This window comes from Mus caroli, chromosome 7 (genome assembly GCF_900094665.2).
Source record: "Mus caroli chromosome 7, CAROLI_EIJ_v1.1, whole genome shotgun sequence".
In the NCBI taxonomy this organism is placed as follows: domain Eukaryota; kingdom Metazoa; phylum Chordata; class Mammalia; order Rodentia; family Muridae; genus Mus; species Mus caroli.
This window is the reverse complement of record NC_034576.1, coordinates 121,935,584-121,959,398: the sequence shown is the minus strand read 5'-3', so window position 1 is coordinate 121,959,398 and position 23,815 is coordinate 121,935,584. Positions and strand designations below refer to the sequence as shown.

General features: G+C 40.0%; 3 protein-coding genes across 10 annotated transcripts in view; 1 reads left to right on the top strand and 2 right to left on the bottom strand.

The window, feature by feature from the left end:
* Rexo5 (RNA exonuclease 5) overlaps window positions 1–475 on the bottom strand; it is a 52,168-nt gene extending 51,693 nt beyond the window's left edge. The window contains exon 1 of the mRNA XM_029479294.1: window positions 458–475. The gene's annotated coding sequence lies outside the window, so the exon portion shown is untranslated. The remainder of the gene's footprint in view (window positions 1–457) is intronic.
* On the top strand, window positions 4–9,080 carry Eri2 (ERI1 exoribonuclease family member 2). Of its 3 annotated transcripts, none has more exons than XM_021168279.2 (9): window positions 4–62; window positions 1,485–1,552; window positions 1,635–1,718; window positions 2,586–2,713; window positions 3,442–3,598; window positions 5,834–5,934; window positions 6,183–6,264; window positions 6,845–6,933; window positions 7,128–9,080. In XM_021168279.2, exons 1-9 carry the CDS (start codon window positions 40–42, stop codon window positions 8,457–8,459), a joined length of 2,064 nt encoding a protein of 687 aa, XP_021023938.1. In that variant the 5' UTR covers window positions 4–39; the 3' UTR covers window positions 8,460–9,080. The 3 variants fall into 3 exon arrangements, with proteins under 3 accessions (XP_021023938.1, XP_029335157.1, XP_029335158.1); XM_029479297.1 differs by lacking the exon at window positions 4–62 and adding an exon at window positions 884–952 and having other exon boundaries at window positions 7,128–8,621; XM_029479298.1 differs by lacking the exons at window positions 4–62; window positions 1,485–1,552; window positions 1,635–1,718; window positions 3,442–3,598; window positions 6,183–6,264 and having other exon boundaries at window positions 2,634–2,713; window positions 7,128–8,621.
* Window positions 8,773–23,815, bottom strand: part of Acsm3 (acyl-CoA synthetase medium chain family member 3) — a 23,652-nt gene continuing 8,609 nt past the window's right edge. For 4 of the 6 annotated variants that reach the window (XM_021168281.2, XM_029479300.1, XM_029479299.1 and 1 more), the window contains 11 exons: window positions 20,209–20,416; window positions 19,448–19,591; window positions 18,856–19,012; window positions 18,535–18,614; window positions 16,706–16,832; window positions 15,124–15,204; window positions 13,965–14,066; window positions 12,832–12,959; window positions 12,642–12,741; window positions 9,734–9,853; window positions 8,773–9,395 (listed from right to left, as the gene is read on the bottom strand). In XM_021168281.2, the coding sequence (XP_021023940.1) occupies window positions 9,309–9,395; window positions 9,734–9,853; window positions 12,642–12,741; window positions 12,832–12,959; window positions 13,965–14,066; window positions 15,124–15,204; window positions 16,706–16,832; window positions 18,535–18,614; window positions 18,856–19,012; window positions 19,448–19,591; window positions 20,209–20,416 (1,334 nt within the window). In that variant the 3' untranslated portion in view covers window positions 8,773–9,308. The remainder of the gene's footprint in view (window positions 9,396–9,733; window positions 9,854–12,641; window positions 12,742–12,831; window positions 12,960–13,964; window positions 14,067–15,123; window positions 15,205–16,705; window positions 16,833–18,534; window positions 18,615–18,855; window positions 19,013–19,447; window positions 19,592–20,208; window positions 20,417–23,815) is intronic. The other 2 variants (XM_021168283.2, XM_021168282.2) reach the window with 1 other exon arrangement.

The window sequence follows — 23,815 nt, the reverse complement described above, 5'->3', positions numbered from 1 at the left end:
ACTTCCGGCCGTTGAACTCTGTGAAACCCAGGGTCCGGGATGGCGACCAAGAGACTGGCGCGGTACGCTAGGGGATTCCCCTTAGGGTGGGCGGTGGTCACCCGCAGTCGTTTGGTCTGGATCTGAAAAGGGCCCCGGTCTTCTCGGGCCCCACGTCGCCATTGGCGATAAGTTGCAAGAGCCCGAGAAACCCCGGGTCCTCCCTACCGTGGCATGCTCGGTCAGGTCGGTTCATTCTAGACCCCTGGGAACGCCTGGAATGTGACAGCTCTGCACACTGTTCTCAGGCAGGTGCCATAGTGCCCACTGCGCCCAAGTGACCTGCCTAGTCCAGTTTTATTGTCAGAATTACTACAGACTCTCTCGGGGTTTTTTTTTGGGGGGGGGAATATGCTGTGCACAGATTTTTGGATGCGCTGTGCACATTTGAGATTTGTGGACACAGTATCAAACTTACCAGGCATAGTGGAATGGACCTACAATACCAGCATGGAAAGTTGGAGGCCAGCCTGGTCCTCATGGTGATGTTCAAGCAGTCGATAGTTAAATAGTGAGACTTTCTCAAAACAACAACAAAACCAGATCCAAAACAAAACCCCTATCTGATGTATTAATGAATAGCATGAGTTTCAAGCGTGAAAAGTCCTGTCAAAGGTTAACATACCATGGCCATCTTTAGGCAAATTATTTACTTTTCTCGTGCATAAAATACGGGTTGCAGACATGTCTACCACCTAGAATTGTTTAAAAGAAGTCACCATCCTAGTTAAATATTTGCTGAAGAAGTGACTAGTAAATGTTAGTTTTTCATTCCAAATCCCTACATTGGCCTCACGTCTTGTCTTTTTCAAATAGCCAAAATAACTATTCCAGGTGTCTCTCTACTTAGAGTTGTATTCGTCATCACTTGGGATCTTTCCTTCTTTGGACTGCAGTGTATTGCTGTTGGGAGGTTTGTTTGTTTGTTTTGTTTTTGCTTTTAATCATAGATTACCTTCCAGTAGTACTCTGGTAATCTTCCTCCCCTAGATTTTTAGAGTTTAAGAACAGGCATCATCCCCTTGGTACATAGCAAAGGCTTGAAAAATGCATCTTTATAGTCAGCTCCTCGGTACTACTATAAAACGTGAACAGGTAAGATTAGTGTTTGTGAAGCCCGTTCAGGTAAAATGGACACTAAACTCAAGAGAGGATGGCCATTAGCACAAGGACCCAGGACTTTTAAAGTCTAGCCCTCCTTTCCTTCAGTCAGTATGTAGCTGTTGTTTGAGGCAGGGTCTTGCTGTGTGCTGTAAGCTGTCCCTCAGTTCAGTTTTGCCATGGCCTGCTGACTGCTGAGCCTCCAGGTGTGGGCCCCCACACCCAGCTCCACTTACAGTACATTAGTGATGATTTTGCCATCTGTTCGGGGCTATTAGTTTGATAGCATATCCTAACTGCGGTGTAAATGAGTTTATTGATCTTCCTGTGTTTTGCATTTTTAGGCGGCTTGGATTAATTAGGAGAAAGTCAGTTACACCAGCAAGTGGAAATCCAGGAGGAAGCAGATTGAGTAAGTCCCACGTTTACTTTACAGTTTGAAACCTTGCCCTTGGAACATCGCCGGAACCTAAGAACACTATGGCCTTTTGCAGAACAGTTGTATGCCTACTTAATTGTCGTTGACTTTGAGTCTACCTGCTGGAATGATGGGAAGCACCACAGTGGCCCTGAAATAAGTAAGTGTGGATGGCCAGTGGCCAAAGCTAGTGCTCTAAGAGTCTTCATAAACATCCCAGATATAAGCCAGCCAATAAGAAAACAATTCTCGTAAGCTCGTAGTGTAATACAAAAACTCTCACCTAAAAAAGAATAAAATACTAGATACCTGAATGTGATTATCCAAAGTAGCTAGTTGTTTTAAGATTACATTTAAAACTTTGATTAGATAGAACTGAAAAATATGGCTTTTCAATAGTAAAGTATACTTTAATTCATGCTGTCTTCATGTTTAATTGTAAAACAAAATGGACATACTTTTGATATTTTGACTTATTCCATGGCACAGCTTTATTATAACTTTGCTTCTCACTGTTTTGGGTATTGTAATAAGCTTTTACTAGAATTGATTGTTTAATGATGCTATTATGAAAGAAGTGTATACTTAGGATAATTCACATATTCAGGCCTGGTATGGTGGGACACACCCTTAATCCCAGCACTCAAGAGGTGGAGACAGGTGGATCTCTATAAATTTGAAACCAGCTTAATCTAAAGCAGTAGTTCTCAACCTTCCCAATTCTGTGACCCCTTAATACAGTTCTTCATGGTTTGGTGACCCCCAACCATAAAATTCTTTTTATTGCTACTTCACAACTGTAGTTTTGTGACTTTTATGAATCATAATATAAATATCTGATATGCGACCCCTGTGAAAGGGCCATCTGAACCCCAAAGGGTATGTGACCCATAGATTGAGAACTACTGGCTATATAGATTTCCAGACCAGCCAGGCAGGAAGGAAGGAAGGAAGGAACAAAGAAGAGAAAAAACAATAAATATAAGTAAAATATATTTAAGTGTTAACCCATGGTTCTTTTATTTAGTTGAATTTCCAGCAGTTTTGTTGAATACGGCAACTGGAGAGATTGAATCTGAGTTCCATGCTTACGTTCAGCCTCAAGAACATCCAATTCTTTCTGAATTTTGCACAGAACTGACAGGGATAAAACAGGTATGATTAAAAAACAACAACAACAACAACAAAAAACAGGTATGATGCAAATTTTAGAAGCTCAAAATGTTAGTTTGTAAAAGAAAAATAAAAGCTACATACCACTTGGAATTAAGTTGATTCGGTGTTAGGAGAAATGGTGTCCCCTCAAAGTCCACTGCAGGGCGGGGAGATGGCTCAGCAGTTAAGAGCCCTGACTGCTCTTCCAAAGGTCCTGAGTTCAAATCCCAGCAACCACATGGTGGCTCACAACCATCTGTAATAAGATCTGATGCCCTCTTCTGGTGTGTGTGAAGACAACTACATTATACTTACATATAACAATAAATAAATCTTAAAAAAAAAAACTAATAAAAAGTTAAAGTTCACTGGAATCCTGAAAAACTCAAAAGAGCTCTATAAACATAAAGGTCAAGGGTTGCAGCTCACCTAGGAAGGGGGAAGGCCAAGGTTTGACCTCCAGAGAGAGTTTATTTTACAGAGCTAATAATACAACTCACTGTCTTTTATTTCTATGAAACTTTAGAGTTTCCAGCCTTGTTTCTGTTACCATGGTGAATTCAAGTCAGCACTATTTCTTGCCTGTATGCGTTACATCTTTTTACTAGGTAAACTTTGTCAGTCAGAACCTCCTCTGTGTTCTGTCCCCCACAGTGCAGAGTTATAATAAATGCTCAGTGGCTCAGAAGTTCATTTGTTGGATTCAGATTTTGTGGCTCTCTTATCAGGTTCAAGTTGATGAAGGAGTCCCCCTGAAGATTTGCTTGTCCCAGTTCTGTAAATGGATCCATAAGCTTCAGCAGCAGCAGAAAATCAGTTTTGCTGCTGGGGATTCAGAGCCTTCTACTTCTGAAGTGAAACTGTGTGCTTTTGTTACTTGGTCAGGTAAAGCGTGACTGATGCCTGTCAATCACACTGGGTAGTACTGAGGCCGAGGAGGTTCCTTAACAGGCACAGTGCTTGTTGCAGAATCTCGAGGACCAGAGCTGGCATCCTCAGAACCCATGTAAAAGCCACATGAGCATAGTGGTCCATCTGTACTCCAAGTACACTAGGTGGAGACAAGGACTCCCAAGAGCAAGCTGGCTAGCCAAACTAGCTAAGTCAGCAAGTCCTAGGCTCAGTGAGGAACTTGTCTCAGTAGATAAGTTGGAGAGCGATTGGCTTCTAATGTCAGTCTTGGGCTTCCACGTGTATGTCCACATGTTCACATATACGTACACGTGCATGTGCACACACACCTTCACCCTCACACTATGAGTACGTGGCACATAACATATCACACATACATATGCCTCACCCACCAAAAAACCAATAGAGTAGCACTGCCTCTATTTGGTGCTTCATTTCTGGTTTCAGTCTTGTTAACTAGAATTATGTTTGTTAACCTAATTGACCAGAGAAAGAAAATGAAGAACCACACAGATCCTAACCAAGAAAAGCCGGTTCACTTTAAAACCAAACAAACAAAATAATAATAATGATTCTCCAGTACTGGGAACTAGCATCAATTGAAGGCAGGCTCTGCAAAGGCTGGGTGCAGAGCGGAGAAGGGAAGGGCACAGGACAGGCCTTCCCTTCATCAGAGGTGGGACAGAGAGGAAGCACATCTCACTATGGCTTTTCCGACTCTGACAGCTTTTGTCTCATTCCAGCTTTTTATATGCATAAAATCATCTCCTCAGAAATTGTATTCATTGATTATATAGCTTTTCAAAGTACATTTCCCTCTAAGGTCTTCCTTGATTATGTAAGATTATTAAGAGGAACAAAGCGATCAAACAGCAATTTTATGAAAACTAATAATTCATATTATGCTAAAATCAACTTTCTTTCAACTCAGTATCTTCCTTAAGATTGCCTTGCAGTTGCAGAAATGCCTGGCAGGATGACTCTACTTGAATTTGATTCTGTTTCAGTTTGGCATAAAATTAATATATCAAAAGTTACTTTATACTACCTTTTATATCAACTTGGCTTTCTACAAAAGCTCAATCTCTAACCCTCACTTAATTCTTCCTTTCCTTCCACTATATTTCTTTTATATTTGACATAAGACCATCGTCCTTTTTCTTTGATTCTTAAAGAATTGTCCATCCCCTTTGCTTCAGCAAGGGCAGTCTATCAGTGAAGTTCTGGTCTGACAAGTCTGTTCAGAAAGCAGGCAGTTCCCTGAGCCAGGATGCCTTCCTCTGTGTCTCTGTCTTTAATCCTCATTTCAATATGATTCCTATCTTTATTACACTTCTGTAAAGAACAGAAGAATACCAGGATTTCTAAAACTGCTTGCTTTTGCCTTCTGGGAGGTACCATGTGCATGATCAAAATCTCTTCCTATTCATACAATTTCCTTGTTTCTAAAATTGAACATTAAAAACTCAGCAATTCAATTATAGCTTGTCAGCTTCTAAAATTCCCCTAAGTTTTTCTTCTTTAACAATTCCTCTATCTCTTGCTTACTAACAATACTCATTAAAGATCTAAATATTAATTTAAGTAATAAGTTCTTGGAAAAGACTCAGTTTTCCGGTGTAACTTTTTTCCCAGGGATTTTTCATTAATTTCATTCTTGTTTGCACTAGCTTTTTTTTTTTTTTTTTACAATTCCAGCACTAGCTTTCAGAGAGAGGCCTTTAACAGTAAGAAACGTAAGAATAGCAAAAGATGCGTAGCAACTATCCACCAAGGGCAGTGAAGGCTCAGTCCAGGACATCCAAGCACCTGAACTTTGTCCAAAAGCCTTCAGGATGCTTGGCATCGCCACTCCAGACCCATAAGAAGTCCTGTTTCAAAATAAGATGGGTGGCACCTGAGTAATAACAACCTGAGGCTGTCCTCTGCCCTACACACTGACCACTTGCACCAATGCACATGCACACATATGCACCCCCCCACACACACTTGTACATATCCAGAAGATAGCACTTTGAAACAGTCATCAACATAATTTCTTAATGGTAAGTTCTATAAGGTATAAGATAAGATAAAATACACTACCACTAACTCGTTACTAGTGCAGAAATTAAATCTTACTGTTTTATCGTATCTTGTTTTGTGTATTTTATTTGTGAATGAAAACACACTGACACCACTGACTCTTATTTTAATATCCATATGCAGACTGGGACTTGGGCGTTTGCCTAGAGTATGAGTGTAGAAGAAAGCAGCTGTTAAAACCTGTGTTCTTAAACTCTTGGATTGATCTCAGAGCAACTTACAGGGTAAGAGTCAAAGATGGGAGTATGCTCACCTTGTTTCTGTTGAAAGTGGTTACACTTATTGGTGTGAATTTTATAAGTAAGGTGTTTATCTTTTGGAATGTTCACATAAATATGTATCTTAAAATATTTGAGACAGCACAGCAATAATAACTTCCAAACCTGATAGCACTAAAAGATATGAGAAATAACTTTGTGACCTCTGTAGTAGTATTGTATTTTTAGAAATATATCTTTTTTTATTTGATTAGCTTTTTTATAAGAGAAAACCCAAAGGACTGAGTGGTGCCTTACAGGAAGTGGGAATAGAATTTTCAGGACGAGAACATTCTGGTTTGTATAAACTCATAATTATTTCATTATATAAGTCATTTAACTTTTGTAAAACATTTCATATTAGTTTCATTTAGGAGATACAAAGTATTTTTAATAGCTTGTAAGCTAAAAAAAGTTCTTAAGCTATATAACTCAAATTATTTCTGAGTTTTGAGTTTCCAGTTTCTTGAATTTAGATAAAGACCACCATCTAGTGGTTCTAGTTGGTTTAAAAATAAATAAGTAAATAATGAAAATACTGAGCACATCAACTAGAAATACAAGTGCCTAGATAATATGATAAACTAGTGGAAAAAAAACTGAACATGACTAATTTTTCACAAATGTTGGTGTGTATAGATGGCTGGTGATGTGTTTGGGAGCTGGCTGACAAGTTTTCACCTGTGTAAATGCAAGCCATATTCTCTCCCATGATAGTGCTTTCATAGCTCCCCACAGGCCAATCATGATGATTAAAATCAGCAGGTGGTCATAAAAGGAACAGTACACCCCAGTTTCTATTTAAAATAATCTGTTTTCCATTATTTCTTTATGGTAGTACCACAGCATTCAGTGTTTGATACTTTTATTTCCTCAGGCTTAGATGATTCTCGGAACACTGCTCTTCTTGCTTGGAAAATGATCAGAGATGGTTGCTTAATGAAAATTACCAGGTCCTTGAACAAGGTTAGTGGTGTCTTGTCACTTTATTCTGTCATTTTGAGTCCTCAGGTAGTAGTCATGTTCATTAAAATGTTGATTTCATGTGTGTAGTCATTTATGCACCAATGGCATTTTTCCTTTTCTTGTCATATATAATGTCTACGTAAGAAATAACAAATACGGTTCCTAAAGCAATGGATTTGTCTGTGGAATCATAGGTTCTCACTAAGAAGAATCCCAAGATTTTGGCCAGAAATTTGGGTACAGATCAAGTTGAAGAAGCAGCTACTTGCAACATTAGTATCCAGGGTCCCAGCATATATCAAAAGGAGCCCCAAAGTACAGTAAATGCAAAGGAAAATGCCCAAATGAATTCAGTTTGTGTGAATTCCTGTATAAAGGGCCAATTGCAACCAAAAAGCAACGTGAAAGCAGATCTTTACAATATCAAACATAGCTTTCCTCTTTTCACTACCAAGTCGTCGACATCTGTGGACCAACTGCATTCTCCCACCTTGAATCCACCTCTTTATATGCAAAAGCCAAGTAAAAGTGATCAGCTTGCATTGAATGACAGCTCAAAGTCCTCAACCCTTAACTCCAACTTAGTGCTTGTATCTACAACCATTCCGTCTGTTAATCACGTTTCTGATGTAGAAATGGGTCATACTTTTGACTGTTTACCAATGTTGGCTGAGTGGGAAGATGTAGTTTTACTGCCAGCATCTCAGGCTGAGCCAGACACAGACTGTAAGCCTCCTGTTAGTGACACAAATGTCAGTACTTCATTTAATTCTGCAGAGAGATCACTTGTTCCAGAAGAACCAGAAACCCTTAGTTATGAAAACTTTGAAGACCTTCAGGAAACTCCTCAAAACTCTGAGACATCTAAGTCTATTGTGTATAAGAGTCCTCACAGTACAGTCTATAATGTAAAAGGAGCCAAACACCCAGGTTCCGATGCCTCTGCTTTTAAGTTACCTGAAAGCAAACCATTTCCTTTCACCAGTGTTCATGCCAGTGCAGCACATCGTTCAGTTCTGAGGAAAGATCCTCTCCTTTCAGGTGGTACTAAAAGGAATTCACTTAGTCCCCCAGCTTCCCCGAGAGCCAAAAGGCAGACCTTCACTATTCATGAAGAAAAGCCTACATCATCTATTTGCTCCCCAGTAACAACTTCTTGTAGAGTTTCTCCCTCTGTACTAACATCTACAGTTAATCTACAAGAGCCTTGGAAGACTGGAAAAATGACACCGCCTCTATGCAAGTGCGGCAGAAGATCTAAGCGGCTTATTGTTTCTAATAATGGGCCAAACCACGGAAAAGCCTTCTATTGTTGCCCTGTTGGGAAATACCAACAAGATAGAAAATGCTGTGGTTATTTTAAATGGGAACAAACACTTCAAAAAGAAAGGACCAATGGCAAAGCTCTGTCTCATTCCTCAGAAGGGCTAACTTTCAGCTCTCCAGAAACAAGCTATATTCATGACAGAAATTTAGGTTTTCCTATTAAAAATTCTTTACGACTCAGACCTTCAATGAGACATTGATAAGACTCTCTTCTAAACTGCCTTTTACTTCAGTATACGCCTTATCTGACTTTTATGCAGGAAAGATAACAGTAGGGTTTACGTTACGCAGCCTCAGCATATCTGAGCACCGCAGCTACACCTGAGCAGTTCATACAAACAGAAGGGACGTGTCTTACATGGCGTGCACTCTTGCCAAGTAGTCTATCAACTGTCATCTGTTCATGAAGCAATCCTTGTTCCTAGATTTCCAAGCATGAACATTTAGATAATATCATATATTTCATATATTAACATTTGCTGAATTTATCAAACTATCATAACTACAAGGAAAAACTTTTTACAGACCATGTTTATTAGGTTAAATTTAATAACTAGCCATAGAACGTGGCAGCTTTCTTTTATACTTTGACCTTCAAACAAATTTCAAAATATTTTTAAATTATTTGAATAAAATATGACTAGTAAAGTTTTAGTTACGTAAATATTCTAAGAATTATGACAGTTTCTTAAAAATAGGGTTCTTTTCAAAGTTTGAAGATTTGTTCTGATTTGTATATTAGCATATTAGAATTGTTCAGTTACGTTTTGAAAACCCGTGGGTAGAGATTTAGTTTAGAATCTGCTCCTAAAATACATTTTAAGACATCTCGGCATTTGACGACATTCATTTTATGTTGGCAGATTACAGGAACATTGACATGAATGCAGAAGGATTCAATAATGATTATTTGATTTCAGAATTCAGCCTCTGATGTCATAACTACAAAATACTTTCAATCCAGTTTCAAAGCAGTCTGCCCACATAATCTGTGGTTCCTGCAGACTTGTAGACACTGTGTTTCTCGCACAGGTGATTAGTGGAGGAGTTCAAGTTGTTATCCATTCCTTTTTCCTCAGTTCATTTCTTTTGACCTTCCCACTGACAGTCTTTGGCAGCTCTTCAATAAATTCTACCTGTTGGTAGTAAGGGGAGGAAGAGGTTAGACCAGCACTTGTTCACTTCCTTCAGGTCATGCCGGTTACTCAAGAGCTCTGTTTCAAATTCTAGGTGAAAGGATGAAGTTAGGTTTTGTTCTTTTTGTTTTTTACATTAACATTGTGAGCTAATTGACTGAATTATGTTGGGGGCTTCAGTTTAGCCTCGGAATTTTCGATTAACTATTGTCATTAGCTCTGTTTGAAACCTCTTGCAGAGTATATCTGAGGAGTAAGGTCATTTAAAAGAAAAAAAAAAACCAATAGAAAACTTTGCAAAGCACTGGACAGACATCACCGGTCGCAGGGATGCCTACCTTTCTGGGGTATTTGTAAGGCGCTGTAGTCTTCTTCACATGCTCCTGGATCTCTTTTCTCAGTTGCTCGTGATCATGGGACTTGTAATCAGGATTCAGGACAATAAAAGCCTTTACTACCTAAAGAACATCAGATTTGTTGTGTGTGCGATGCCTTGGAGTGTCTTGTCTGCTTTCTCTGAGTGGGAATCTGCCTGGTGGATGAAGCACTGGGGTGAGCTCCTGGTGTAGTCTAGTCCTGCTGAGTGCTTGTGCTCCTGAGCCAGCTGGCTGGTCTATAGCTCAGTCTTTCCCAATACCAGAATGCTGGTGCAGCCTCCTTTGCTCAGGCTCACCCTTGAACCCCCACTCTAACTACATGTTGAACTGTGTGTTCTGATTTGAGTCTGATTACCTCTGCCCTTGGCTTGCACTTAGAAACACAGCAGCACACTTAAGTAAGCAGCACACTCTTGGGTAACAGCCCAGCTTCTAGGCCCTACTCAGCTCAGCCCTTGTTGAAGGGAACTCAGACCATGCATTCTTTTGTGTTTCTTTTCTTTATTGACAGAGTCTTGTCATCTATACCAGGTTGGCCTTGAATTTACAGTGGTTCTCCTGCCTCAGTTTTCCAAGTACTAGATTACACTACTACACTTAGCTTATTTTTTTCCCCAGTAAAGACTGAACCCAGAGACACCCAGCCTTTTCCATGTGTTCTTTATACAAGGCTGTAATGATACCGTCAGCCCCTTTGCTATTATTCTGACCCACTTACATAACCAGGAAGCAGGAGAAGTGACCATGGCTAGTGCTGTGCCCACCAATCCTATTCCCCAAAGTCAGCCCTACCCAGAACTGTTTTGGGAGATCTATCAGGAGTTTTAGGACCTTTAATGGAGAAGGAAGAAGTTTGGGATCCTGTCTATTTTATTCTCCCCTGGACACTGCCAGCACTATCACTCACTGCTTCCCTTAGATGCACAACTCTCTCTAGCTGAGGCAAACACAGTATTTAGCACCAAATCCAGATTCCCAACATGGCTACAGTCCAGAGAGGCCCTTGCAACTCTTTTGATTAAGTACCCTGTACTTTAGAAACTGAAATCTTACTAAATTTATTTTCTTTACTCTTTAATCAGAGAAAAAAGATTAATTGAAAATTATTTGAAACAGTCACTTAGAAAAGCCATTTGATAAGAAGTGACAACTTGTAACTAAAATTTCACTGGTTGCTCTTCCCTAGAACTCGGATTTACTTCCCAGCACCCAAATGGTAGCTCTCACAAGTGTCTTTAACTCCAGTTCCAGGGGATCTGACACCTTCGCACAGATAAACATGTAAGCAAAGCAGCAATGCATCAATAAAAACAAAAATTAAAAAGTCATTTTTAAAAAAGGAAAATAACTAAGCACACCTTGGGGCGGGGGGCAGGGAGTTACTGGGAATCAAATCTCATACTAAGCACATACCAAACCACAACTGATGCACATACCACAATTGACTTACATCTTCCAGGAAAATAAAATTTCCAAGTAAAGCAGCTTGTGAAATTCTTTAGAAATGTTAAAGTATGAAAATCAACTGAGAAGATATTAACATAACAGTTAAGAAAATGCTCATGTAAAAATCTTATTTTGCTTTTTGATAATTCACCCGAGAATAAGTTAAAATTCATGAAGATTGTCAAATGTAGTTTGGGCTAACTGTATTAGGAATTCTTAAAACAGGCAGTAGTAAACAGTACAGAGTAAGCTTAAGGACTGTCAGAGGCAAACAAACAAAAATTATATTTGGGATAGTATCCTCAAGTCTTCATTTTATCTGATTTTGATCAATTTTTCTGAAACTTGCTACCTAATCAAAGATCTGCTATAGCCCTTTCCTAAAGAAGGAGCCAAACTGGCTAGCACAGGCCTGCCACAGAAAGTAAATGGCTGCGTGTGGCCTGCAGCACATTGCTGTGTTTTGTGCCTGGATACCTTGAGGCATCCATCTCTATCCTCTGCCAGGATGTATTGTAGCCCACCAGTGTTGGAAAATTCAAACTTTTCCCCCTCACTCCAGCTGATGTTAATACTTCACCAAGACCCTGCAACTATAGAGGAACTGTAAGCCACCTACAGATCTTGGCTGTATCATATTCTAGGATACCCGGTGACTGCCAAGCCAACCCTGGTCCCAAAGGCTCAACACTCACCCTGTCCCAAATAAGCATTTGCCTAGGCAGATAGAACTGATGGAGATAGCAAGGTGTGTGAAAAGCTAAGACCCTGTGAGTGACATGTACCATAGAGACACTTTAAAAACTATCTGTTCCTTCCTCTCATCTACCCCAAATAGTCTCTTTCACAGTCAAATAGGACTAACATAAGCTCTGCTCAAGAGCTGAAACAGCTCAGGGTCATCCATGAACACAATGGGCTATCCTCCAGCATCAAAGATCACTTGGGAAAAATAATCTTGGAAGAGAGCCGTCCTTGTTTTAGGGCAACATTAATAAGTAAGGTCACTTAAGTGAAATGTTGTTTTAAAGTATGTGTTTAGGGGCTATGAAGATAGAAAAGTGTTTGCTGCTTAAGCATAAGAACCTGGGTTGGCATCCCAAGCCCCATGGAGCGGGGGTTAGGAGTGGGGTAGCCGTGCATAGCAGTACAGGTCACCCCAGTAGTGGGGGAGGAGAGGGAACAAGGGCTTACTGGCCCACCATCCAACCTAAACAGTGAGTTCCAGTTTCAGGGGGAGACCTTGTCTCGGAAAAGCAGGATGAAGAAGAAACTGAGGAAAGTATTTCAGTACCCACTTGTGCCTACACAGGGAAATCACACCCACACATGTGCATGTAACACATACAAAGGATCGAAGTATGCGTTTAGATCAATGAAGTTAAAAGTTGAGATAGTCAGGGTTTTTTTGTTTTTTTTTCACCTCTCCTCTGATGGGGTCTGGACTGCTGACAACAGCCGACTCTGCGATGGAAGGATGTTCAATGAGGGCACTTTCTACCTCAAATGGTCCAATTCGGTAACTAGGAAAACATGACAGGAATAAGGGTGAGCTATAGATTCTCCCCAGAATGCTTGATAAGTAGACGTGCATATATGGAACAGAAAATTACCCAGAAGATAATATGATATCATCTGATCTTGCAACAAACCAGAAATAGCCATCTTCATCCATGTACCCTCTGTCCCCAGTAATGTAGAAATTCCCTCGTAGAGTTGAAGCCGTTTTAGAAGGATTATCCTGCAAAATAAGTAGCATTTTGTTCATAGTATTATGAATGTAACTCTTTTGTCGAGTAATTCTTTAAATGTTCAAAGAAAAGGGAAGTTTGGCTCCTTTGAGAAGCCTCAGAATGAAGAGGAGCCAGGGTCAAGTAGGAATGAATTTCAAGCATGGATAAAGGAAATAAGAGTTACAAAGCCTCAGTGCAACTTCTGGAGAATGCTTTATGTAGATTCTAAGATCAAAATATTGCAGCATCTCTAAGATTTGGAGAGTAGGCACAATTAAGCCTTTTTCTAAATAATACCTAACACTACCATGGAAAGAGATGGTTAAAAGAATGCACAATGCTTATTAATTCAAAGCAGAGGTATTCTTTGGCATGGTTTGGTTTGCATAAGAAGAGACCAGTTCTATACCTGGCATAAGAGGAAAACAAGCAAAATATTGCTGCCTTCCATAGAGGTCACTGGCAGGTATGGTCTGGACCTCTTAGTATATTGATAGAAATGTTCTAACTTATATACCATGGTGAGAGATAAGAAAGCTTCTAGTGAAATGAATTTACTTCATCTTGTGGCCCCATTTCTTCTTTCTCTAGTTGCTCTGGAGTGGGAGAGAGCTAATCAGATGTCAGAAAAATAGGGAGGTGTGTGTGTGTGTGTGTGTGTGTGTGCTGTTTGCTAGCTGAACAGGGTCTACGGATGTTAGGAGACACCTGTGATGGGTTACTTCCAAGGAGAGGGTACCAATGTGCTATTTGGCAAGAAAATGTTCTTTGATTACCTGTCTGTGGGACTATTATTCAGAGCAATGAATCTCTCAAGGAAGGACAAAATTTCTTATAAAAATAGGAGTGGTGACCAAATACTTGTGGTAGAGGGTCTCACCTGCCCTCAAACTAGCTTTGTAGTAACTGAGGATGATTTTGAATCCATGGCCTCTCTGCTTCTGTATCCCAAATGCTGGAACTATTCTTTTGAGGAATAAATAGGAAACATATTTTAAAAATAAAGCTCTTACTACATAATGAGTAAAAAGGCCAAATGGTCGCTCAGGAAGAACTTGAACAGCAATATCCCCTTCTTGTCCAGGAGGAAGAGTGGCACCATTTTCATCTAAAATCTAGAATAGAGCACGTCAGCTTATTTAAGGGAATTTTTATTTAATGCCATATCTGAAATTTTAGCTTTGAATCTTTTGGGCCAGAATATAAGCTTAAAACCATTTTATGTATACTTTAAATTGTTAAATTTATTATTTACCCATTATTATTGTACAAAATGTTACAAAATGAAAATTGCCAAAATGTGAAAGAGTAGTAAAATATCTCCTTACCTCTACCACCCAAATCATGTTTGGGTAATGTCCTCTGGAACATTTATAGACAAAAAAAAACTAGGATCACTTATGAAGTTCTGCAGCCTGCTTTTGTTGTTGAGCAATATGTCTTTGTAAAACATGGATTCTAGACTCTTGTGTCATATTATTAAGTCAGGGAAAAGAAATAAGAAAGACTATTTTAAACAAGCAACCTTGTCGTTTGTATGATCTGATGAACTTGGGAAACCTTGATCCCCGTCTTCCAGCTAGGCTTCCGTTAAGTATAGGCTGGGCCTCGTCCTCTGCAAATGGACTTTTGCCACTGTTGCTTTTTTTTTTTCTTTTTAAATCTAAATCATAGTGTAAATCCTTTGTCTACACCCCAGCATAAGATGATAATAAGGACCCTAGTTAAAGAAAGCCGGGAAGAACCAGGCAGGAGGCAGAGAGAGAAGTGTGTGCTACAGCCACTATGAACTTGTGCCACCTTGGGCCTGGTTGATCCCTGCAGCAGGTCCCAATCCTGACTCCACACAGTGTGACCAAGAGTGTAGATACTGGAGCCAGATTGGTTGAGATTGTGTTCCCACTCTAGAGGCCCGAGCTGCAGGGACTTGGCTGAGTTCTTTAATTTCTCTGCATAATCACCTGCAAAATGTTGTTATTAGTAGTATATCTTAGGGTTTTTCTGGACAGTAAACAGATCAACTCTTGTAAGTGCCCAGAATCCATGGCAAAATATAGGTGTTTAAGCGAACATGTCTCACCCAGTTCACTTTTGGTATAGAACTTAAGGTATATCTAGAGAGTGAGGGTGTGTTGGGTGAGCAAACGCTCTCCCGGAAGGGGACATTCAAACCTTCACATCAAAAGCAGGAGAAGGCTTTCCCATTGAGCCGGGCTTAATTTTCATCCCCTTGAAATTTCCACAGATCAGCACCTGGGCAAGGAGAACAAAGTGTGGTAATATTATAAGCAGTGTAAAATATGCCTCTGTCTATTGTGCATTCAGTCAGCATAAAACCAATCAAACCTCTGCTCTCATGGAATGCAGAAACTGACAGTTTACCAGTATATATAATAGAAATATAAGAAAATAAATTATATGAATATATTAACATTTACGTAGATTAGCACAATGGTCACTATGCTGGTTGTATCTAAATATGTGTCCATTTTTATAGGTGTTTAATTTTGGAATGTCAATGTTTCCAGGTAATAATTCTCAGGGTTTAAAAGTTTGAACATTAAAAATAAGGCATGGCCAATGAAAAATGTTTCCACTTTTCCCTTTCTCTGATCATCTTGTCTCCCTTTCTGCTACAAAATAACCACTTTGTTCTTACTTTGTTGATCTCTGGAGCTCCTTGCTGGTGCTGAGGATTGAGTTAAGGCCTCACATGTGCTGGGAAAGTGCACTACCTAGGCCATAACCCCCCTACAGTTTTTTATCTGCATGAGTTCTTTAAAAAGCCCATTTTATTTTACATTATTATTTATGTATTTGCTCATTCACAGAGCCCAGGCTGGTTTTGAACTCACAATGTAGCTGAGAACAACCTTGATCCTCCTTCCTCTACCTTTCATGTGCAGGATTTACAGGAATGCTTTAGCAGCGCTTTCCTTTTTGTGTTTTTTTAGATTTATTTATTATTATATGTAAGTTCACTGTAGCTGTCTTCAGACACTCCAGAAGAGAGTGTCAGATCTCATTATAGATGGTTGTAAGCCACCATGTGGTTGCTGGGATTTGAACTCAGTGCTCTTAACCACTGAGCCACCTCTCCAGCCCTAGCAGCTGATTTCTAAGGAGACTCCCAGCAGACTTAATAATTCAGGGAACCAGAAACCCCCTACAGTTTTTTATCTGCATGAGTTCTTTAAAAAGCCCATTTTATTTTACATTATTATTTATGTATTTGCTCATTCACAGAGCCCAGGCTGGTTTAACTTTTGTGACTCTTTAGAAAGTCCCCTGTCACATAGATCCAATACTTTTTTTCTCATTAAAACCATTGGGACATTCTCAGCTTGATCAGTTAATCATTTTTATCAAAACTGTTACAAAGGTTTGTTGTTTTTTTTTTTATTTTTAAAACTTCTTTTTATTAAATGAACCTAACATAACCAATAAAACAGTGATGTATATATATGTATATAGTAAACATCATCTTGAATTTCAACAAGAGACCATTCTGCTCCCAGAAAACTAAGCTATGGGTATGGGATACATCAAGCCATCGGCACACAAACATGCTTTCAAGTTGGCAGTTAACTGTTGTTTTTTTCAATTTAGGTTTTCTCAAACTTTTCTTTATTTTTAAAAAATAGTTTCCTAACCACCCCTTTCCTTATCCCTCCAGTGATCAAGACACATTAGACACTTTGGCTTTTATTTATCTAACTAATCCCATTAATCCTGTCTTCAGTGGGGCAGGTACCGTTTCTGTCTGTCCATATCCTTCATAGATGTCTAAGCCCGTCTTCTTTCTCCATTGTTCCATCACTTCAGGGTTAATGGGTTCTCCAGCACTGACACAGTGCTTCAAACTGTTGAACTTATAGCTTCTCCAATAACAGGGAGTGAGTTAGGTAGAGAAAGAGAAATGGCAAGACATGGGAATTGGGAATACAGAATAAGTAGATTGTTCTGATACAATGTAGCACCTGATGCCAGAAACAGATAGCTATAATGGAAAATAACACTAGAGACCATATGCAGACCATTCTAATAGAAAGAAATACCTGATGCCATAAGAAGATCGCTGTAAGGCCAGGTTTCTTTTTTCTCTTCTCCCACCCCCCCCCAGGTGGGGATCACTTGTTGCAAAGAAGCACTATCTTTAGAGATGATACCCCCATTGTCTATCTCTCTATCCCCCAGTCTCCGCACATTTCTCTCTCTCTCTCTCTCTCTCTCTCTCTCTCTCTCTCTCTCTCTCCCACACACACACACACACACACACACACACACACACAACCCTATAGACATGTAGCCCTGGAACTTGCTTTTTAAACTAGGCTAACTTTGAATTCAGTCCCTGCCTCCTTAAGTGCTGGGGTTAAGTATACCACTACACACAATAATGGTATTTTGTTGTTGTTGTTTTTTTTTTGTTTGTTTTGTTTTTTTGAGACAGGGTTTCTCTGTATAGCCCTGGCTGTCCTGGAACTCACTTTGTAGACCAGGCTGGCCTCGAACTCAGAAATCCGCCTGCCTCTGCCTCCCGAGTGCTGGGATTAAAGGCATGTGCCACCATGCCCAGCTTTCAATAATGGTATTTTAAATCACTAATTAAAAATTATCTTACAACTGCAAACTAAGGTACTCTGAAAATGGCACATCTATGTGAAAGACCTCACAGGCTGAAGAGCAGTACAGCATGAGTGCGGTGAGATGGAATGTCAAGGATGGGGGGCCAGAATTATCCTTGGCACTCTTACTAATCATATATTACTAAATCGTGTATCTAATCTTATTCTCATTTTATTAGGTAAAACTTTTGGAGGAATATATTGTTAAACTTAGAAGACTACTGGTCTTCACAAACTCTAAAACCAAGACTATTGTAACACTAGAAACCTAAAGAAGAAATCCCTTCTGGGCTCCCTTGTAGGCTACCAACTGATGCTCTCACCAGTGTATGGGCAAATGCATTGATTTATGCCTCCCTTCCGTTTTGTGACTAGAAAGTTTATGTAGTTACTTCCACATCTTAATCCATGTCCTTGGCCTATAGTCAATTATTTTTGGCTCAGAATAAACTATATATTACTCTCTTTGGAGCAAGAGCTGTGCTTTGCATCAACACATGAATTGCTGAGCTGTGAACACAGCAACAGTATCTTCAGAGCAATAATCAGGCATTTAAAATGGAGTCACAGTAGCTTTAAAGCCTTCATTCTTACTTCTGTTCTCTCTGAGAATTTGCAAAGTGGAACGACCTGTCTATTATCTCAGCTCAGATAATAGCTGTCACTCCAAAGATTAAATACCTTCCTCTGTTTTAAAATGAACTATAACCATTGCATTCATAGCTCTAGACACGGTCTAATCTTCCCTCCCCTCTCCAAGTTTACAAGAGCCTGCTCTGGACACAGCAACCATCTACAAAATGTCAGGAAGAACTCAAAGCGGCAAGAGAAAGAAAACACTGAACCGTACTGTACCGACTGGTCAGATGTGTGGTTTTGGACAAATGAGTCTTTCATTTTCGAACTTCCTCTTCCTCTCCCCCTGGACTAGTATCCATTTGCAAACATGTCTTACCTGCTCATGTCATTCTGCACAAGCATCCGGTAGGCAGTTGGTGCAGAACAGAAGACAGTGATGGGGAACTTGGAGAGGGTCTGCAGTTGAGAAAAAGCAAACTCTGTCTCAACTGTAGTGTTAATCGGCCAGAGGCACAGCACAGCATAAAACTATTTATTTGCATGGAAATGCACTCAGATCTTTTCCTGTCTTTGTGGGCTTTGTAGATGTAGACATCTGAAAACTCCCAATCTCTGTTTACTTTAGTTGCCAGTCCCATCAGTGGTGCTACTTCTGCTAACACATTTCTAACCATGAACCTCCTCTACGCTGCCTTACTTGCAAGATGGAAGTTGATTCAAAACGGGGCAAATAGTGTGCAAAAACACATGCTCCTTGGGTCCATGGAGAAAAAACACTACTCCAAGCAGACTTTGCCCAGCCTGTATCTGAAGTATTCCACATCACATCGGAGGCTATCAAATCCAGCCAGAACCTGGAATACAAATAGCACAGTTGTATAAATCTGTTGAATTGATAGGAATTACATGCATATAAATGTATGTAAAAATTTAAATATATAATTTTACAAAAGTATCTAATTTGTTGGAAAACACATTTTATTTTTTCTTTCTTTTCTTGGATATTTTTTAAATTTACATTTCAAATGTTTTTCCCTTTCCAGGTCTCCCCTTCAGAAATCCCCATCTCATCCCCCTTCCCCCTGCCTCTATGAGGGTTCTCCCCCACCCACCCACTCCCATCCTCCTGTCCTGGCATTCCTACACTGGGGCATTGAACACCCTCATGCCCAAGGGTCTCTCCTCCCACTGATGTCCAACAAGGCCGTCTTCTGCCACATCACAAAAACCAGTCTACAAATCAATCTTTTTGCAGATTTTATAGTATAGCCACAGTTCTGGGAAATTACCTTCCATTGACAGACAATCCTAAACCAAAGCTGCTGTGGGTGTGTCCAATCATCTTAGGAGGCCCAGTTGTCCCACTGGTGAAGTAGATGGCCATCATCTCGTCGTGTTTTGTGTCCACACAGGTGTGGCTGTCACTGGCATATCTGTGAAGGACAATCTGCAGTGTTTTTATGAATGACTGACCTCTGAGGAGGATTTGAAAACCTATCTGCTTTGGGCCTCTTCAACTTCTGAATCAGTGACTTGGATTCACCCCCAAGGTAGAAGCTACCTCTGTTTCCATCCTTTGACTTGTGAGATGTGAGCATCCACCTTCAAGATCACGCATCTGCTAGGGAGAACCCTCATCCAAAACTGATCATTGTGGACATTTAGACTGTCACAGCCCTGAGATCCATCCACAGCCCAGAACTCCCAGTGTGTTCGCTGAGAGCTTCACAGGGAATGCATAGAAAGTCAATTTCTTCCTCTGCCCAGTCCTTCATCCTTTCCATCTTTCACAAGAGAACTCCTCAATAAGCCTCTTGTACAGTGTTCTCTACCTCAGTGAATGCTTTGTACTTCCTTATTTATTTTATCCCAAGGAGACCCCTTCTTACCAAAAAGCTTGCACTGCCAACTGTGAGTTCTGTAACAATCACGGATTATTCTCATTACTTACTGCTTTTCTTTGCGTTGACCTCACTGCTACTGAGTTGGATACTTTTTTTCATTATTGCCTTTCTTTGTAGGGTACTGTTCTAAAATTCAGGGTACTCACTTCATCATCTCCTTGAGGTTCCCCCAGCCTTCTCTGGAGTGCTGAGATACAATTAATTTGGAGTGGAGATTTTCACATTTAGCTGCCACGGCATCTACTGCTGGGGCCAAAGTATCATCAGTAATAATGCACTTAGCTTTTGAAGATTGTAGTCTATAGAGGATGTCTTTCTGGGTCAGCTGAGTGGTTCCTGGAATTAAAACTGTCCCTAGAGGGATAGAAAAGAAAAAACATTTAAAAGCAAGGTTAACTTCTATGATAGTTAGGATAGTGTAATTAATACATTCACATTCTATGTGTCTCGGAATGAGTTAGTGAATTAACTAGGGGACAAATCTATTTGTCTTCCATCCATTGTTCTGATCTTACACTTTCACGGGGTCTCCAAGTCTATGGCCCTTTGCCCTAACATGAGAGCATTAATGCTGACTGATTATCTTGTATTTTAAGATCACCCATAGCACTAAGCTTGGAGGAATTGTGGTTAAAAATATGATATGCAGCACTGATTGTGTGCTTGATACTATTCTATTTTGTATATTTTAACTCATTCAGTCCCCGTCTAGGGTAAGCAGCTATGCATGGCTGACTCCCTGGCTTCTGAATGTAAGCAAAACTGCAGAACTCAGAGCACGCAGCTAGACTCCAGACCTGGACATGTCACCTCTCCAGTCCCAGACCTCTTACAGTGCACAGACTGTTTTCTTTTTCTTGACGTATGTACCTTTTCTGTGGTTCTACTCTTGTCTGTAGTAAATTACAAGGTAAAGTGCAGTGTATTGGTGTCCTGGAGCCAGACACCCATAAACTTGTGCCTCAGATAAACCCTTCACCTCTGTAAGCCTCAGATTCTGTTTCTATAAAGTTGGAATTATAAAAATATATCCCTCATAGAATTATTCCAGGATTCACTTAGTGAATATATCTAATGAGTTTAGAATAAAGCTTAATATGTTTTAGCTATTAGCTCTTTGTTTCAAAGAATTAATGGATATTTTGCTTGAATAATAGACATGCTAACATGGAAGGAGGAGAAATCTCATGAGTTCCCACCCCTAGACAAAGAATTACAGCAACTAACTAGCTGAGAGAGGGAGAAATTGCCTCTCCCAGGAATGAGCACCCAAATTTTATCTAATTCAAAGTGGTCAGCTCTGAAACTGTATAGTCACAAACAAAAACAGAGGAGTCAGTAGGTTGTGGGTTGGGGTTTTTTTCTGGTTTATTTGTTTTGTTTATTTTAATTCATATTTTTATTTTTTTTATTTTTTTACACTGTAGGTTTTGTTTTTATGTTTGTGCATCTATCTATATATATATGGAACAGTGATTATAAAAGAAAAGGAAGCCATCAACTTAAGGTAGGGAGTGGGAAGCATTGAAGGGAGAGGACATGGGAGGGGCTGAAGGGAGGAAAGGAAATGGAGAAAGTAATGTAATTATGTTTTAACTCAAATGTGTGTAGTGGCTATTATTGGTTGACAACTTAATGACATCTGGAATTGACTAAAACCAAAGTGACTGAGCACACCTGTGAGGGAGTTTTCTTTACTGAATCATTTGCAGTGGGAAAACTGGCCCTAAATATGGGTCTTTTGAAGTGGGAGGATCCACCTGAAATTGGGCCACACCCTCTGGTGGCAGCCTAGAGAAGGATGTGCAAGAAGAAAGTGCTTCTTCTTCCTTGCCTGCCTGCTGTCACTCTGTCTGCCAACCCTTCTGGCATTAGAGCCTATTTCTCTGGTATCCCAGCTTCTACTGAAGACTTGCTGAGACATCCGGCCTCATGGACTGAACAACTACTGGATTCTTGGACTTTCCATTGCAAGTCAGGCATTGTTGACTTAGTCAGACCAAACTCAGACCTGTAAGCCATTCGTATAAGTCCTGTTTATATGTGAACAGAGATTCGTTTTATCAGTTTTGTTTCTCTAGAGAATCCTGATTGATACAATGCAATAAAAACACATTAAAAATAAAAAATAATTAATTTGAAAACGAAAATAATGTATCATCTGGACTGGAGAGAGATGGCTCACTGGAGAAGAGCACTGGCTGCTCTTGGAGAGGACCTCAGTTAGGTCTCAGCATCCACACGGCAGCTCACAAGAGCTCCAGCCACACACACACACACACACACACACACACACACACACACACAGTATATCTTTAAGAAGGGAAACTTTCATCTGTCTTTGTTTCTATCTATTCAACTACATACTGTGTATTTCTCATACACCTGTCTTCTGGGAAGCACCACTTTCAGCTCTCAATCCTCAAGAGATATATAGACAGTATTTACTTCTGGGTGGTTTTTACCCTTCCCAGGTGATACATGAACCAGACTCTCTGAAATCTGTGTGAAAACATAAATGCCCAGGATGTATGCCAGAGTTTTAGAGTCAGAAGATGTTGAGTGGAGGGAGAGAATCTGTTCCTGACAAACTCCCTAGTCCTCCTCTCTGTCTCACAGTCTCCCATAGAAAACCATTATCCAAACTGATGTGTTAGCCCTGTCTTTGCCTTTCTTTATCTTATCATCTATGTATAGAATCCTGAGCCATGTACAAGCAATTGCAGTCCTATTGAGTTAGGACTTCAGCTGTTCAACTAGCCATTTATTTTTTAAGATTTGTTTTTATGTGCAGGTGTGCATGCGTCTGTGTCTTTGTGAGTTTATGTACACATGTGTGCTCAGGTACCTGCAGAGGCCAGAAGAAGGCATTAGATCATTTGGAGCTGGAGTTCCAGGCATTTGTGAACTGCCTGAAGTAGGTACTGGGATCCAAAACTCTGATCATTACAACTGAGCAGCAAGATCATTAGTCCCCAAGTCATTTCCCCAGCCTCTAGCTGTTTATTCATTAAAGTGGGAAAAATGACCAGGAAAACAAATGACTGTGAGCCACAAATACTAACATCCTTAGACTATCAGATGCATGGCTCAATGTCTCCCTCTCATCCTTCTAAGATAGTTTACCTTCCTTCTCATGGAGAGCCCCAGGATCATGTCGGAATCAGGGAAAGTTGCCTCTGATTTATTCTTAGTGGCTTCTCCTGGAGTTCTACCATCAGATTCTACTCAAGTACTAAAGACACCCAGTGAGTGATCAGACAGGTCAGGTGGGGTCAGAGCCTGAAGCATCTGAATAGCAATCAAAGCTGCACACCAGCCACAGTGAATGAGAAAGATGCAGACAAGAGGCACAGTGGCTTCAGCACAAACAGAGGAAGAGGCTGCTGGCTAGAGTCTGCTTACAGAACCCCTGAGCTCCTTCTGGACTGTTTTTCCCTCTGTAAGGTTCTTCAGCAGCCATTCAGTTGCCTCTTTTCATTGAATTTATATAAATGTATACCTGATCCTACCAGTTAAACAGGGCCTTACAGAGAAAGTGAGCTTAAGTAATGTTCATGCATGCACTCATTATTGGCTCTATTTTCCCAATGTGTAATTTATATGTATATATGAAATAGAATATTTTAGCTATCCTTTAATAAAAGAGTGGCCACTAAATACTGTGGTATATTGTGACAATCAGAATATTAATTCAGCAGATATTTTACTGAACATTTACTATATCTGTAGTTGCAGAGATGTGCTGTAATA

Excerpts from the sequence above, each read along its gene's own strand:
- Eri2 (XM_021168279.2), top strand. The coding sequence starts at position 40 with ATGGCGACCAAGAGACTGGCGCG. Across the intron at positions 63-1,484 it reads GCGACCAAGAGACTGGCGCG|GCGGCTTGGATTAATTAGGA; the intron begins GTACGCTAGGGG and ends TTGCATTTTTAG. Across the intron at positions 5,935-6,182 it reads ATCTCAGAGCAACTTACAGG|CTTTTTTATAAGAGAAAACC; the intron begins GTAAGAGTCAAA and ends TTATTTGATTAG.